This window comes from Cyanistes caeruleus, chromosome 23 (assembly GCF_971803275.1).
Source record: "Cyanistes caeruleus chromosome 23, bCyaCae1.hap1.1, whole genome shotgun sequence".
NCBI classification, from domain to species: Eukaryota; Metazoa; Chordata; class Aves; order Passeriformes; family Paridae; genus Cyanistes; species Cyanistes caeruleus.
Window position 1 is genome coordinate 5,745,368 of NC_141723.1, and position 13,333 is coordinate 5,758,700.

Genomic DNA, 13,333 nt, shown 5'->3' on the forward strand with positions numbered 1-13,333 from the left:
TTGATTTTTCTCACAAGAGTGGTCTCACCATGGGGCTGGAGTCGCCTTCTGCTGTGGGTCAGGCAGTGAGCACAGAGCACACCCAGGGAAGGGAATATGAGGGTAAAAACCTGGTTGAGATAAAAACAGTTCAGTAAAGCAAAGCAAAGCAAGGAGTTCCTTCAGTGCTCCCCATGGTTCAGCCAGGTCAGCTCTGTCCCTTCCCAGCTTCCTGCATTTCCCTGGCAGGCGGTGATTCCCACTCCAGGGACGCTGTTCCTGGAATTCTGTAGCCTTTGGTGAAGGTTGGGAGCACAAAGTGACGAGGAAAGGCTGGTGGCAGTGTGGAGTGGTGCCTTGGTGTGGCTTCAGTGGGCTCACAGCTCCAGGAGGTGAGAGTTCAGCTGCCAAGAGCCCTGAGACAGGAAAGGTTGGGAATAGGTCTCAAGCTGAGCTCTGGAGGTCATGGGGAGAGGAGAAGGTGCTGGTCCCTCCCAGCGTGAGGAGCTGCAGTGGAATAATTTCTATTATAAAATAACTGAATGAACAAGCCTGAGCCAGCCTTGGGTCACTTCTGCCAGCACAGCCCTGTGTGCTTTGTGCCCCCAGGGATGGAGAGCCCGTGGAGGAGGTGGAGGATGAGGACAAATACAGCTTCAACTACGATGGCTCCGAGCTGGTGATCCAGAGGGTGGACAAGAGCGACGAGGCCGAGTACATCTGCATCGCTGAGAACAAGGCTGGCGAGGCCGATGCCACCATCCACCTCAAAGTCTTTGGTAACCAGCCCCTGAGCACGCCCTGGCAGCCCAGCTGGCTGTTGGTGACACTGCTGGGAGCTGGGGGAACCTGCTTATCCCAATTAATGCCTGCAGGGCTTATCCCGAGCTGCTGCTGTGTGCACCACCCTGCCATCGTGTGTGTGCATGGGGAAACTCATCCCAGCTCCTCTCTGCTGAAACACAGGCAGGGCTGGTGGGATCAGACCCACAAATCTCCTCCAGGCCTTCCAGGCTGAACCCTGATCCACCAAAGCTGAAGTTAAAAGGGTTTTAGCACTTTAGTGGGGCTTGCTGCAGCCTGGACAGCGAGGTGAGCTCCAAGCCACCTCTGTGTGAGTGACACCAGGCTTGGAGGAGTGAATCAGGAGCTTTCCTGCCTCCCAGGAATCTGGAAGTGTTGAGGAATGTGGAATTCTCCCTGCCTTGTGTGCAGCCACCTGACAAAGCTGCTTAGCAAAGGGCTAATTTGGGGCAGGGAAAGTCGGCAGGGAGGTGGAAGAGTGAGCTGGTAATCCCAGGGGCTGAGTGTTTGTGCACTCTCAGATGGGTCCTCAAAAGGAGCCTCAGCTGTGAGAATGAGCAGAAGAGGCTCTTGAGGTCTTCTGCAAGGAGGTGCCCTGGTGAAAGTCACTCTGCTCCTTCCCCAGCTGGCAGTAAATTGTCACAGTTCTCCCCAGTGCTGCTTGTTCCAAACACTGCTGTGACAAACCAGCTTCACCCTGAGCCCTGAGGTTCGTTCTCCTCCTCAGCCAAACCCAAAATCACCTACGTGGAGAACAAGACAGCCATGGAGCTGGAGGACCAGATCACGCTGACCTGCGAGGCGTCAGGGGACCCCATCCCCTCCATCACCTGGAGAACCTCCACACGGAACATCAGCAACGAGGAGAAGGTACAACCCTGCCCAAAGCCCCGAGGGGTTGTGGGGTCAGCACAGCTCGTCCCTGCCTGCCCCTGGCCTGCAATTGCATGTGGATGCATGAGGAGCTGCTGCTGCTGCTGCTGCTGCACTGGTGCAGGGCTCACAGCCACACCTGGAGCGCTGCCACAGGCGCCCACCTTGGCACAGAGCAGCTGGGGACACCTTTTGTAATTCCTGCTGTATTCTCTGGGGGGTGGGTTCGGTTGGAGAGACCCTAAACCCTCTTCAGAGGAGCTCTTACAGTTGCAGGAAGCTGCTGGGAGTGGGAATGAGCCCTCTGAGCCCAGAGCTGTGCAGGTGGCAGGTGAGGGGTGCTCCCTCTCCAGGATGCAGTGGATCCAAAATGAGCCTGTTCATTCCTCCTCCGTGCTGTCCTCTGACACTGCACATCCCTGAAGCACAAAAGCCTGGCTGCCTTTTGTGCTCACCTGTTCTGTTGATCCCATCAATACCATTTTGTTCTTAAAAGGCAAAAATAATTAGCAGTTTTTTTTCTTCTTGAAGAAGAGTGCTGGTGTTGTTATTGGCGACAGCTCCTTTAATTAGCCGGGGTTAGGATGTGCTGCTGTACTGGAGATGTTTCATCAGTGATCAGGAGGCAGAATGTGGAGCCAGAGAAAGCCTAGACAAAAGTAAGAGTGAGGAGTTGTTGCTAATTAATAAACTCCTAATAACGGGATGCTTCAGGGCTCAGCTGCCTTGGCCATGCCAGAGGTTCTGGCTCAGTGTGGAGGCAGCAGGTGACACCCTGAAAGTCTTGGAGCAACAGAGGTGTCCACTGTCACTTGTCCCCACAGCTGCTGTCCTGCAGTGCAGCTCCTAAATGAGCTTTTTTAATTGCCCCCATGACGTCAGCCCCTCCCCACGTTGTTCATGTGTAACTTTATTAATCAGGGTGCCAAAGTTTTCCAGCTTCAGCTCTTTCTTAGCATCCTTTGGATCCCAGGGCTGCTGTGAATCCCTGCAATGTTCAGGGAGAGGTTTCCAGCTCCTGCAGACGCTGCAGCCTGACTGGGGGACCTGTTTGGGCAGGATTTGAGGTTATTTATTCACAGGTTTGTCTCTGTTAGGAGAGCCCAGGGAGGTGCCAAGGGCTCCAGTGCTGCTGGCTCTGGAGTTTGGATGGCAGCCACGGACAGAGCTGGGGCAGGGAGGAGAATGTTAAAACTAAAGCCAGTGGCAGAAGAGCCTTTCCTCTGCAGCCCAGTTAAACCATCAAGAGCCCAGTGGCAAAACTGCTAACTCATTTTTGCTGGTTTTTGAGACTCTGCTTGATGCTCTCAGGTTGGTGATCAATAGCAAGGGAAATGTTCATTCTCTGACACTTGCAGATGGGGGGAAAGCCAAGGTTTGAGGTACTGCCATGTGTTCATGTGCTGGTTCAAACCTTCAGGGCAAACATTATTTTATTACAGCCCATGCAGTCTCTAGGCTGGATTATTTTTTGTTTGTGTGTGTGCATTTTGTTTTGGTTTGTCTTGTACTTTCCCCATTCTCTCTCTTGTGCTCTGAGTTGAAGTGAACATTTCAGATGTCCAGAAAACCCTGAGGTCAGAACAGCTCTATAAATATTCTACTACAAATTCTATTAGAATATTTAATTCTATTACATATTCTGTTACAAATGCATACATTCCATTTATTCTCCACTTTCTTCCTCTGGGACAGCACAGGGGAGTGGATGGTCTTTGATGCAGGACAAACAATGCTATTTTAAGAATTATCAAGCCTACTTTTGAATATTTCTGTTATCCAGCTACTTGGATGCTTCTCTCTTGCTTCCTGCTGTTTGCTCTTGTAATCATCCCTCAGCATGGATTTTCAGAGGTGTGGAGATGCCTTAACTCCCATAACATTCTGGAGATTTACCCAAACCCCCAAAGAAAAAGGGAGTTTTAGTTCAGCTGTGTCTCCTGGCAGATTTTGGGATGTCCCAGGCGCCCTTCCCATGGGGACATTCCCGGTTTGTCACCCAGCACTGGAGCTCAGCCTGTGGGGATGGGGGGGAATCACTCTGCAGGTCCTTGATGCTTTATCCAGAGCTGGATTGGGAGCTGCTGTCCCAGCCACCTCACCATTCCCTGGAGGGCAGAACACAAAGGGAGCATCCTCTCACCAAGGGCTCAGCTCTGATTTCTCCCTCCTGCATCCCAAGCACAGTTTAACCTGTGTGCTGTCACTGGGCCTTTCCCCCAGGGCTGCCCCTGTTCCTCAAGCAGGAAAATGCAGATTTCTGCATGGATCTGAGTTGTTTGGCTGGATTACAGGTGTCTGTCACCCCTCTGACAGGAGAATCCCATCACTGCATTGTGCTGTCCTAGAAACAGCCCAGCCCATCCTTCCTCTCGTGTTCTGGGCTGCTGTTGCTGCCCAGCAGCCTCTCTCAGCTCTGTGTTCTTGGCAGCCAAAGCAAATGGATGAGTTTTTAATAATTTAGGAATCTGAAGGTGCAGGAGGCTCTGGATTCCCCCCTCGTTGCCTGGGTGGAGCTGGTCTGTCTCTGTCCAGGTGAGGAAGAGTTAGTCTGGAATTCTCTGGGATGGGGAATGTGGCTCTGCCTCTTTCCTCACACCCCAAGGGCTGCTAAAAACCCCGAGGGTTTGGGAATGGGCTTTGTTCCTTCTTCATCTTCCTTCAGGTTTTCACCAAGGGGTGAAAAGTGTCCCCCTGTGCTGCCACCGCAGAGAGCAGTGGGCAGGAGTGGCAGGGGACTCACAAGGCAGGTCCCTGGACTGAACTGGGACTGGAAAAGGGATTCCTCTGGATTATTGGGCTGCCTGTCCAGCTTTCACAGCAGGAAATACCCAGCTAGAAAAGGCCAGGTCTGGGAGTGTCCCAGCCCCTGCAGGGCTCGGTGAGCTCCACCTCAGTCCCAAACAAACCATTTGCTTTCCTCAGAGGCGCTGTCAGACGAGGCTGTGTGTCCCATCTCTCGCTATTTTGGTCTCACAGTGTTCACTGGAAGCCCCCTGGCAGCAGTGCTCTGGTTTTGAGTCTCATTCCCTGAGCCTCCATCTCCATCCCTGTCACCCGTGTGTGCTGTGACATCCCCACAGTGTCACTGTGCCTCCCAGCCAGTGATGCCATCCTGGCTCTCGTGTTAGCAGGTGATTTTTGACTCCTGAACTGAAGGGGATCAATGGAAATAATAAGAGACCAGGAGATAGCTGAAATATAAATTCCAGGGGAGGGAATAGAAAGCAGCCCCTTGGCTCTTTGTGAAGCACAGGGAGCATGGTCCATGCTGCTGCTGGCTTTCTCTGAGTGGGAAATATTTCCTTTAATGTGAGGTTTGTGCATGTTTGAGTGCTGGGGGCTGTCCCCAGCCCAGCAGGGGCCAGGTGCTGCCATCCCTGAGCACAGGGAGCTGCAGCTGGGGGCCCTCCTGGCACAGCCTGCATGGAACCAGGGCTCCAAATGCATGATAAGCACATTAATCAGTGTTAATTCATCAGTGTGGGGTGGCAAACAGAGCAGGGGCACAGCAGCAGGTCTGTACTCTGCGATTCAGTGGCCAGAGTCACTTCCTGAGCACCAGGTGTGTAGGAGAGGTGAGATGTGACGAGGAAACCGTCACTGCTGTGTAATAAATCGGTCCTGAGGTGCCATCAGCCTTCGTTCAGTCATTTAAAGACCAATTGAGAGGCTGTGAAATGGTGAATGGCAACCTAAATTGACGGGAAAGGGAAGCTGTGATCCCCTCCCCACACAGGAGATGTACAGCTTGGAGCCTGCATGTGCACGCAGCTCAATGTGCTGCAAACACTGGTACCTGAAAGCAACCTTTGATAAACTTTTATTGCTTTTTTTCTGTTGTTGTTGTTGTGTTCTATATCTGTTCTCTCCAGGCTTCGTGGACCCGGCCCGAGAAACAAGAGGTATAAGATTACCAGACCTTTAGCAAACTTTTTAGGTTGTTGGTTTTTGGTTTCTCTTGTAAGCATTAACAAATCTCTAGTGCAGTAACCCACTAAACGAGCATTAATCTGACCCAGTTAAATACCAGTATATAAATGAAGCAGCTTCTAGAGGTAGAAATTGCTTGGCATGTAGTGATGCATTTTTTGGATGAGCAAAGTAGCTGTGTTGGGAGTGAGGAACTCTGCTTGTCACTTAAAAATTAAAGAAAAGGCGATTAAGATTAAAAACGAATGTAAAATGCTGGTTTTACCTTTTTTTTTTTTTTTCTATGCTGCCAGTGTGAATCATCCTCTCTTTCAGAGAGGGGAGAATTAACACCAGCCTGTATTTTGGGAAAGTAATTTTTCCCCAAGAAAGCCTCCTCTGCTCCAGCCAACTCACCTATTTGCTTATGGCACTCCTTCAGTTTGACCTTCTCTTTAAAGGACAACTGCATCGTGTTCCATTTCCAAGTCAATGCAGAGAAACCTTTCACGAGGAGCATTTCTCCAGAAAATGCTCCAAATTGCTCAGTTCTTTTAATTTGTCTTTGATCTGCAAGGGTCAGCGAGGGGGAGGTGGGATAATGCAGGGACTGGGGTTGGTGCAAGTGGGGTTTGATTTTATTTCACATTCAGTGCTGTGCTTTAATAATAACAATAATAATAATAACAATAATAATAATGCAGCTGATTTGTAGCACTCTTGCTTTGAAATGGACCAGAAGGAAAGTTCCCAAACAAATAGCTGGGGTGAGGTGGAGAGCAAAATGAGCTGTCAGAGCTGGGTGACTTGGGATTTGTATTTTTAGGATCAACTTTGTGGAGGCTCTGATTTTTTTAAAATTATTTTTAAGCCATCTTAAATCCCAGAGGCTGAACAAAGTGAAGCTGTAACTCGAGCACCACCCAGCTGTGTCTCCTGGGGGGCTGAGAAGATCCTGCCCATTCTTCCTTCAGAATAATCTGTTGGATCGTGGCAGGTGGAGGCCTCAGATATTCAGAGCAGTTTGCCTTGAAGAATTTGGAATTTGAGTAGTTGCATCTCCCCAGGACTCACACAAATTCCTGTCACAGCTGTCCCCTCCCTGCTCCCAGTGTTTCCTCTGTGCTCTCTCTCTCCAGCTTTTGATTAATATGAGCACTAATATTATTAAGTTTGCTGTCTCTAAATTTCTTACTGCCTCTGTGTGTTTAAATACCCCAGTGGGGTGCAGGGTAGCTCTCTAAAATTGCTTTTAAATTGATTTAAAGTTGCCTGGGAGCTTTGGGCAGCGGATTCCAGCAGCAGGATGAAGGTCAGGGAATGTTTGGCATGAAGTGTTTGGCTTTCACTGAAGGAATTTCGGGTGAGGAGGTGAAGTCAGTCCTGGCAGCATCTCTGGGTACCCTCGGTTCCACCCCAGACTGGTGCTGGGTAAGGGGTGCAGCCTTAGGAATGTTCAGGGCTGCAGGTAAATACAAATATCAGCCACTGCAGTGCGAGCACAGAGCAAGGACAGACCCCTCACCTTCCCCCAGTGCAGTTCCTGCCTGGGGTCGGGATTTTCAGGGGGTTTGTGGGAGGTGGGTGAGGAGGAGACAGGACACTGCAGAATTATTCATGGATGCTTCTTTGGGAAAGGCCTGAAAGCTCCAGAAGGTGAAGGGAAGGGGGATAAATGTGTTTTATTTGCCTCTGCCTGCCCCCTTTGGCCCTGAGCAGCTGAGCTGTGCCCCAGGGCATGGCCAGAATTTGGGGAAAAATACCTGCAGTAGCTCAGGATAAATGCCATTAATTGGCAATGCAGGGAACACGGTGCTCTGTTCTGAGGAGTGATGCACTGCCCGTGCCCCTGGGCTGCTCTCCCCAGCACCAGGGAGCATTTTGTTAACCCAGATCCTTGCAGCCAGGGAGATTTGACTAAAAGGGTTACAGATGTCAACATCTGGCTCCCAAATTCCTGCAACAGCCAGAGCACCTGATGGGCTGCAGTAGGGAGAGAGAAAACTCGGGATGTGCTTTCTTGGGTAGGTGTTTTTCTCTTCCTTAGAGCGTTTTTTCCTGATCTCTCTTTTTCTTCCCTTTTGCCTTTTTGCATTAAAAAAACAGAGCTTCATCTTCAGAATCAGTTGCATTGCTCATGAAATCATCACTGACCATGATTTCCTGGCAATCCTTTGTGTCAGATCTTGAGGAGGTGGGGAGAAAAGGCAGGAGACATTTGAGTGTAAAACTGCCTTTTCTAGATTCACCTGTGGTGATGCTACACTGCTGTTTTGTCCCTTTCACTCTTCTGGTGAGGTCACAGGGACAAGTGTTGAGAATTTGCCCCCAGACCCGTGGATCCTGCTGGAAATGAGCTGGGGTTTTTGGAGGGAAATGGGAAGTCAGACAGCAGCAGAGCAGTGCAGTCAGCCAGGGGAGTGAGACAAAAGCAGATTTTGGTTGTGTGATACCACAGTAGTTTCATGTTAGGCTCTAGGAAATGAGCACCACGTGTCCATGGAATAGCTGCTCCCAGCAGGAGAGGGATGGAGTTTGTAGCTCATGGCACTGGCCAGGATTGCAGCAGGGAAGAGAGAGGAGAAAAATACACTCAGTTGTTTATGTGTCATCAAAAGACACTATTTTTGTGCATTTGAAATTGGCCTGGTGCCCATGAACTGATACTGGAACTAACTGAGGTGACAAACAACATTTATTTGTAGAAACTTTGTCAGTCTCGGGGCCTGAGTCTTCAGCTCAGCACAGAAAGAGGCTTCAGGCCCAGAGGTCTCACACCTGAGGTACCAGAAATGCTTTTTGTGCACTTGGCTGTTGGAAATCCTCAGGGTTTTACTCATTTATCAGCACTTGTCCTGTACCTTCCAAGAAAACAGATGCTCCTGGAGAGTGGCAGGATGGAGCAGCAGGCACAGCCAGGAGGGTGCCAGATTTACTCCCTGGTGCTCGTGCTGCAAAATCAGAAACCAGAGGAGGGAGTTGGTGCTTTAGAGCTTCCAGGAGGGAGAGAGGAGCCCATGGCTTTGTGTTCTCATGGATTAGGGGAGCTTTGGTGGCAAATGGGAGACGAAAACGGTGTGGGCAGGGATGGCTGGGTGGGTGCAGTCCCTTGGCAATCCCCTTGGATTTTACATTCCCTGTTTCTCTCTGTCCGTGGCATCCCCGCACTCTCCAGCGTGTGGGAAGTGGTTCTGGGATTTTCTTGAGGCAGGGCTGTCTCTGGAGGTTTTCTTGTCCTTTTCACTGCACTTTCCTCTCTTCCTGTGCCACGTTCAGGTGAAAGTTCTGAGCTTCCTTTTTGCCTGATTAATTTCTGAGCTCTGGATCTGTTCTTCCTTACCCGTGTCAGGGACACTGAGATAAAACCAGTATTGCTGAGAGGGCAGGAAGGGCTGCATTCTCTGACTGGAAGCTCTTGGGGAGGTTTCCTTTTTTTTTATTTTTATTTCTTTGCATGCTGGCAAAACTTTTTAACCAGAGCTGGATCTCTGCACTTCCCATTCTGGGGAGAAGCTTGACTTTGTTCTCAGATACGCAGTAGCTCCCTTGGTCCTTCTTTTCGTGTTTTCCCCTTCCCCCGAGCGCTCCGAGCCGCGGCAGCGGGCGCTGCGTGATTCCTCTTGGAATTGCCTCTCGTGCTCTCACCTGGCCCCAGGTGAGGGGATCCCGGTGGCGTGGGGCAGGGTTTGTGTCCCGGGGGGCTCTGACCGTGCTGTGTGTCCCGCAGACGCTGGACGGGCGGATCGTGGTGCGCAGCCACGCGCGCGTGTCCTCGCTGACGCTCAAGGACATCCAGTACACGGACGCGGGCGAGTACGTGTGCACGGCCAGCAACACCATCGGGCAGGACTCGCAGGCCATGTACCTGGAAGTGCAGTGTAAGTGGGCTGGGAGCCTCCCTCCGGGGCTGCTTCCTTCCCCGAGGGTGGGGAAGCGGCTCGGGCCGGTAAAAGTCTGCTCTGAGATGTTGGGACGCTCCTCGCGCGTGGGCACGGATCTGCTGCAGCCCCGTTTGTTGGGAATCAAAAACCTTTAAACAGCTCTCCTGCTGTCATTTCCCAGCTCCATCCTGCTGGCTGCTCCTCCAGCAGCCATGGGGCTGAGCAGGTTTTCTCCTCGTGCCCTTCAGCAAAGGACATTCCCACCCCGCTGGGTGAGAGGACAGCTCCCATTTCCAATATTAGATTCCCTTTCCCGCATTGAGGTGGACTCCAGCCAAGGGATCCTCACAGTGAGGCTGCCTGGGCTGCTTTGGGAGCTTGGCTGGCTCCAATTTCCTTCCCAAACGTGTCTTTCAGATGCCCCCAAGCTGCAGGGCCCTGTGGCCGTGTACACCTGGGAAGGAAACCAAGTGAACATCACCTGTGAGGTGTTTGCCTACCCCAGTGCTGTCATCTCCTGGTTCCGGGATGGGCAGCTCCTCCCCAGCTCCAACTACAGCAACATCAAGATCTACAACACCCCCTCAGCAAGTTACCTGGAGGTGAGGAAAAGCCAGCAGGGCTCAGTGCCATCAAATAATTGATGCTGAAAGAATTCAGCCTTGTCCTCTTGGTGGAAATGAAGTTGAGACGGTGTTTCTAGCATATAAATGCTGAGAAAATCAGGTAAGATCAGGCAATATAAAATCTTTATCAGAAGATAAAGAAGATAAAGAAAATTAGGAAATGGAAGATAAAGAAAATCAGAAAATGGAAGAAAATCAAGTAACAGAAGCTCAGTCCCTGTTTGTCTCCGCTTTGTGCCCACTGCAGTTCTCTCCCCCATGGACAGCCCTGCAAGCACAAATGCTTGGATTTTATTGTAGCTAAATTCAGGGCTCCTCAGCAGAGTGAAAAGGGTTTTGTGATCCCAGCCTGAGCCTTCCTTCCCCCCACAGGTGACCCCAGACTCGGAGAACGACTTTGGGAACTACAACTGCACGGCTGTGAACCGCATCGGGCAGGAGTCCTCCGAGTTCATCCTGGTGCAGGCAGGTGAGCAGGGAGGGTTGGGACACAGCAGCCCAGCTTTGCTAGTTCGTGTTGCTGGGGTAGCAGGAGAGCAATTTCTGCCTCCCAAGAGGCTGTTGATAGGTTTTGGGCTGGGTTGGAGCTGCTCTGCATCTCCTCGTTTCTCCAGGGGCTGGTTCTTTTCTGTGCTCCCAGAGCCCTTTGTCAGAGCTGTGATCTCGGCTTTGTGCACCCCAAAGCAGCCAGCCCCCCTGGCAGCAGCTGAAATCCAGCAGGATCCAAGGCTCAGGGCTGTGCCAGCCCCTGGAGGGGCTCCAGGGCTGCCAGAGGCAGATTTGGGACTCGAGCTCTGCATTGCAGTGCCCTGTGCGAGGCGCAGTGGGGACAGAGACATCCAGGATACTGCCCTGCCTGTTCTCTTTTGGAGAAGGGACTGGGAGCCTCCAGCCTCTTAGAGAGGAGACAAAACGAAGATCCATGCACATTTCAACATCTTTAAAAGCTGCCTGAACCCTCTGAGAGGCTCAGCCCTAGCCCTGTCCTCCACTGCAGGGAGCCAGGGGCTGCTGGAGCTCCTTTCCCAGCCCCGGTGTCTCACTGCCTGCTGTCCCTTGTCCCCAGACACACCGTCCTCGCCCTCCATCGGCAGGGTGGAGCCCTATTCCAGCAGTGCCCAGGTGGAGTTCGAGGAGCCCGAGGCCACGGGCGGGGTGCCCATCCTCAAGTACAAGGCGGAGTGGAGGGCCCTGGGCGAGGGGGACTGGCACGCCAGGCTCTACGATGCCAAGGAAGGTAGGAGTGACAGAAACACCTGGTTCCTTCGCCACCAGCACCGAAAACAAATTGGCTTTGCTGTAAGGAAAAGCCAGGGAGGGTGGAGGCTTCAGGCTGGAAGCTCCAGATGAGTTTTTAAACATTTGCTGTGAGCAACACCTGGAATTTTCAGCTGGAAATGAGGGTTGGGCTTTGCTGAGAGCTCTGCCTTGAGCAAGGTGAGGAATCCTGTGCTTGGAATAATGGTTTTCACTTGCTGCTTCCCACAGGAGGCTTTTGAACCCTCATCTGTCACCCCTTGGTCCCCCTTGGAAAATAAACTCTGCTATTCCGGCAGCAAACCCGTCTTGTTGAAGTGATCTATAGCAGTGCCTGCTGCATAAAATCCATCTTGGAGTCAAATAAAGCAAAAGAATTTTGATTTGGGGAGGGCTGTGAAAAGGAGAGTTCTACTCCAGAGCTGAATCTTCCACCACCAGTCCTGTGTGGAGCTGAAATTCCTATTTTAGTTCCCCTCTGGAGTGGTGTGATCCCAGCTAGAGTCAGGTTTATTTGTCCCTTTTCTCCCTGCGCGGGGAAAACAAAATTTGTGTATTTCTTTCTTTGAGCTTTTCTTTGCTTTTTTTTCCTTTTTTTTCCCCCCCCCAGCCAACGTGGAGGGTTTGGTGACCATCACAGGGCTAAAGCCTGAGACCACCTATGCAGTGAGGCTGTCAGCAGTCAATGGCAAGGGCGTGGGGGAGCTCAGCCTGCCTGCCGAGTTCAAAACACAACCAGTTCGTAAGTACAGCCCTGCCTCGCTCTGCTTCCCTCCCCTGCAGTCTCTGCCATGCATGGATCTCACCTTTTCTCTCTCACAGACCTCACTGCACCCTCTGTTTTCTCTGTGGTTTTGGGTTGGAGTGGATTTTGAGGATAATTAAAAAGCTTTATTCAAAGGGAGGAGGCAGAGGAGTTGTTTCATTTGCACTGGGTGGTGTTCCCAGTTTAACCTTGGTGTTGACAAAGAGAAGGGGCTGTGGAAAGGAGAATTTTAATGAGAAAAAGCAGCTGAGAAGGGTTTTGGTCACAGAGAATGCGATGTCACTGTCACAAGGCTGGTTTGTTTTCCAAATTAAGGTGTTGAGCACAGCTCTGGCCTTGGGCTGTGGAAGGTGAGGGCAGGGTTACTCTGTTCTGATGATGCCCGTGCAGCTCTTGAGGGCATTCCATGGATTCCTCAGGCTCTGCTCTGCTCTGCCTGGGCCATCTCTGTGTTCTGCTGTGGCCCAGCACTGTCCTGTTCCAGGAAAGAATTAAATCCCAGGGAGCTCTCCAAGGTGGGAGGAGAGGAGGAGGAAAACGTTCAAAAAGCAGAATGGGCAGGGGAGATGTGCCCAAAGCAGGCAGGGAGAGGTTCTGCTCCCGTGGTTCTTTCCCTTTCCTCCTGCATCCAGCTCTGGGCTGTGGTTCCCAGCCCTGGACTGTGGTTCCCAGCTCTGGACTGTGGTTCCCAGCTCTGGGCAGTGGTTCCCAGCTCTGGGCAGTGGTTCCCAGCTCTGGACTGTGGTTCCCAGCTCTGGACTGTGGTTCCCAGCCCTGGACTGTGGTTCCCAGCCCTGGACTGTGGTTCCCAGCCCTGGACTGTGGTTCCCAGCCCTCTGCTGGGATTCTCTCTCTGCTGGACCCTGGACTGGCCATTCCCAGCCCACCCTGAGCATGTCTGGAGTCCCCTGAGCTGTGCCCAGGCTCGACTTTGCCACCTTCTGCCCATCCCTGCTGAGCAGGACCCACCTGGGTGATTTTCCAGCTCCATATTCTCTGTCTCCTCACATCTTTTACATTTATTTTTTTGTGTGTGTGTGTGTCTATCTCCGACTTTTTATTTCGATTTTGTGTCCCATCCATGGATAAACCGCAGGCATCCCTCACCCACGTAAGTGCTCTCTGCATTTCTTTCACTCTCTCTTTGTGTTTTTAGAGTGTTCCTTTAACACCCAGAACTTTTAATTTAGTGCCTTTTTCCTCTCAGGGGCTTTAGGATTGGAGTAACTGGTAGT

At 51.6% G+C, this 13,333-nt stretch overlaps 1 protein-coding gene across 6 annotated transcripts in view; it reads left to right on the forward strand.

Moving 5' to 3' along the window:
* Positions 1-13,333, forward strand: part of NCAM1 (neural cell adhesion molecule 1) — a 79,538-nt gene that overhangs the window by 43,702 nt on the left and 22,503 nt on the right. For 3 of the 6 annotated variants that reach the window (XM_086861478.1, XM_086861480.1, XM_086861482.1), the window contains exons 7-14: positions 589-758; positions 1,511-1,653; positions 5,532-5,561; positions 9,296-9,446; positions 9,867-10,051; positions 10,448-10,544; positions 11,142-11,312; positions 11,943-12,074. In XM_086861478.1, coding sequence (XP_086717604.1) covers positions 589-758; positions 1,511-1,653; positions 5,532-5,561; positions 9,296-9,446; positions 9,867-10,051; positions 10,448-10,544; positions 11,142-11,312; positions 11,943-12,074 — 1,079 coding nt within the window. The remainder of the gene's footprint in view (positions 1-588; positions 759-1,510; positions 1,654-5,531; positions 5,562-9,295; positions 9,447-9,866; positions 10,052-10,447; positions 10,545-11,141; positions 11,313-11,942; positions 12,075-13,333) is intronic. The other 3 variants (XM_086861479.1, XM_086861481.1, XM_086861483.1) reach the window with 1 other exon arrangement.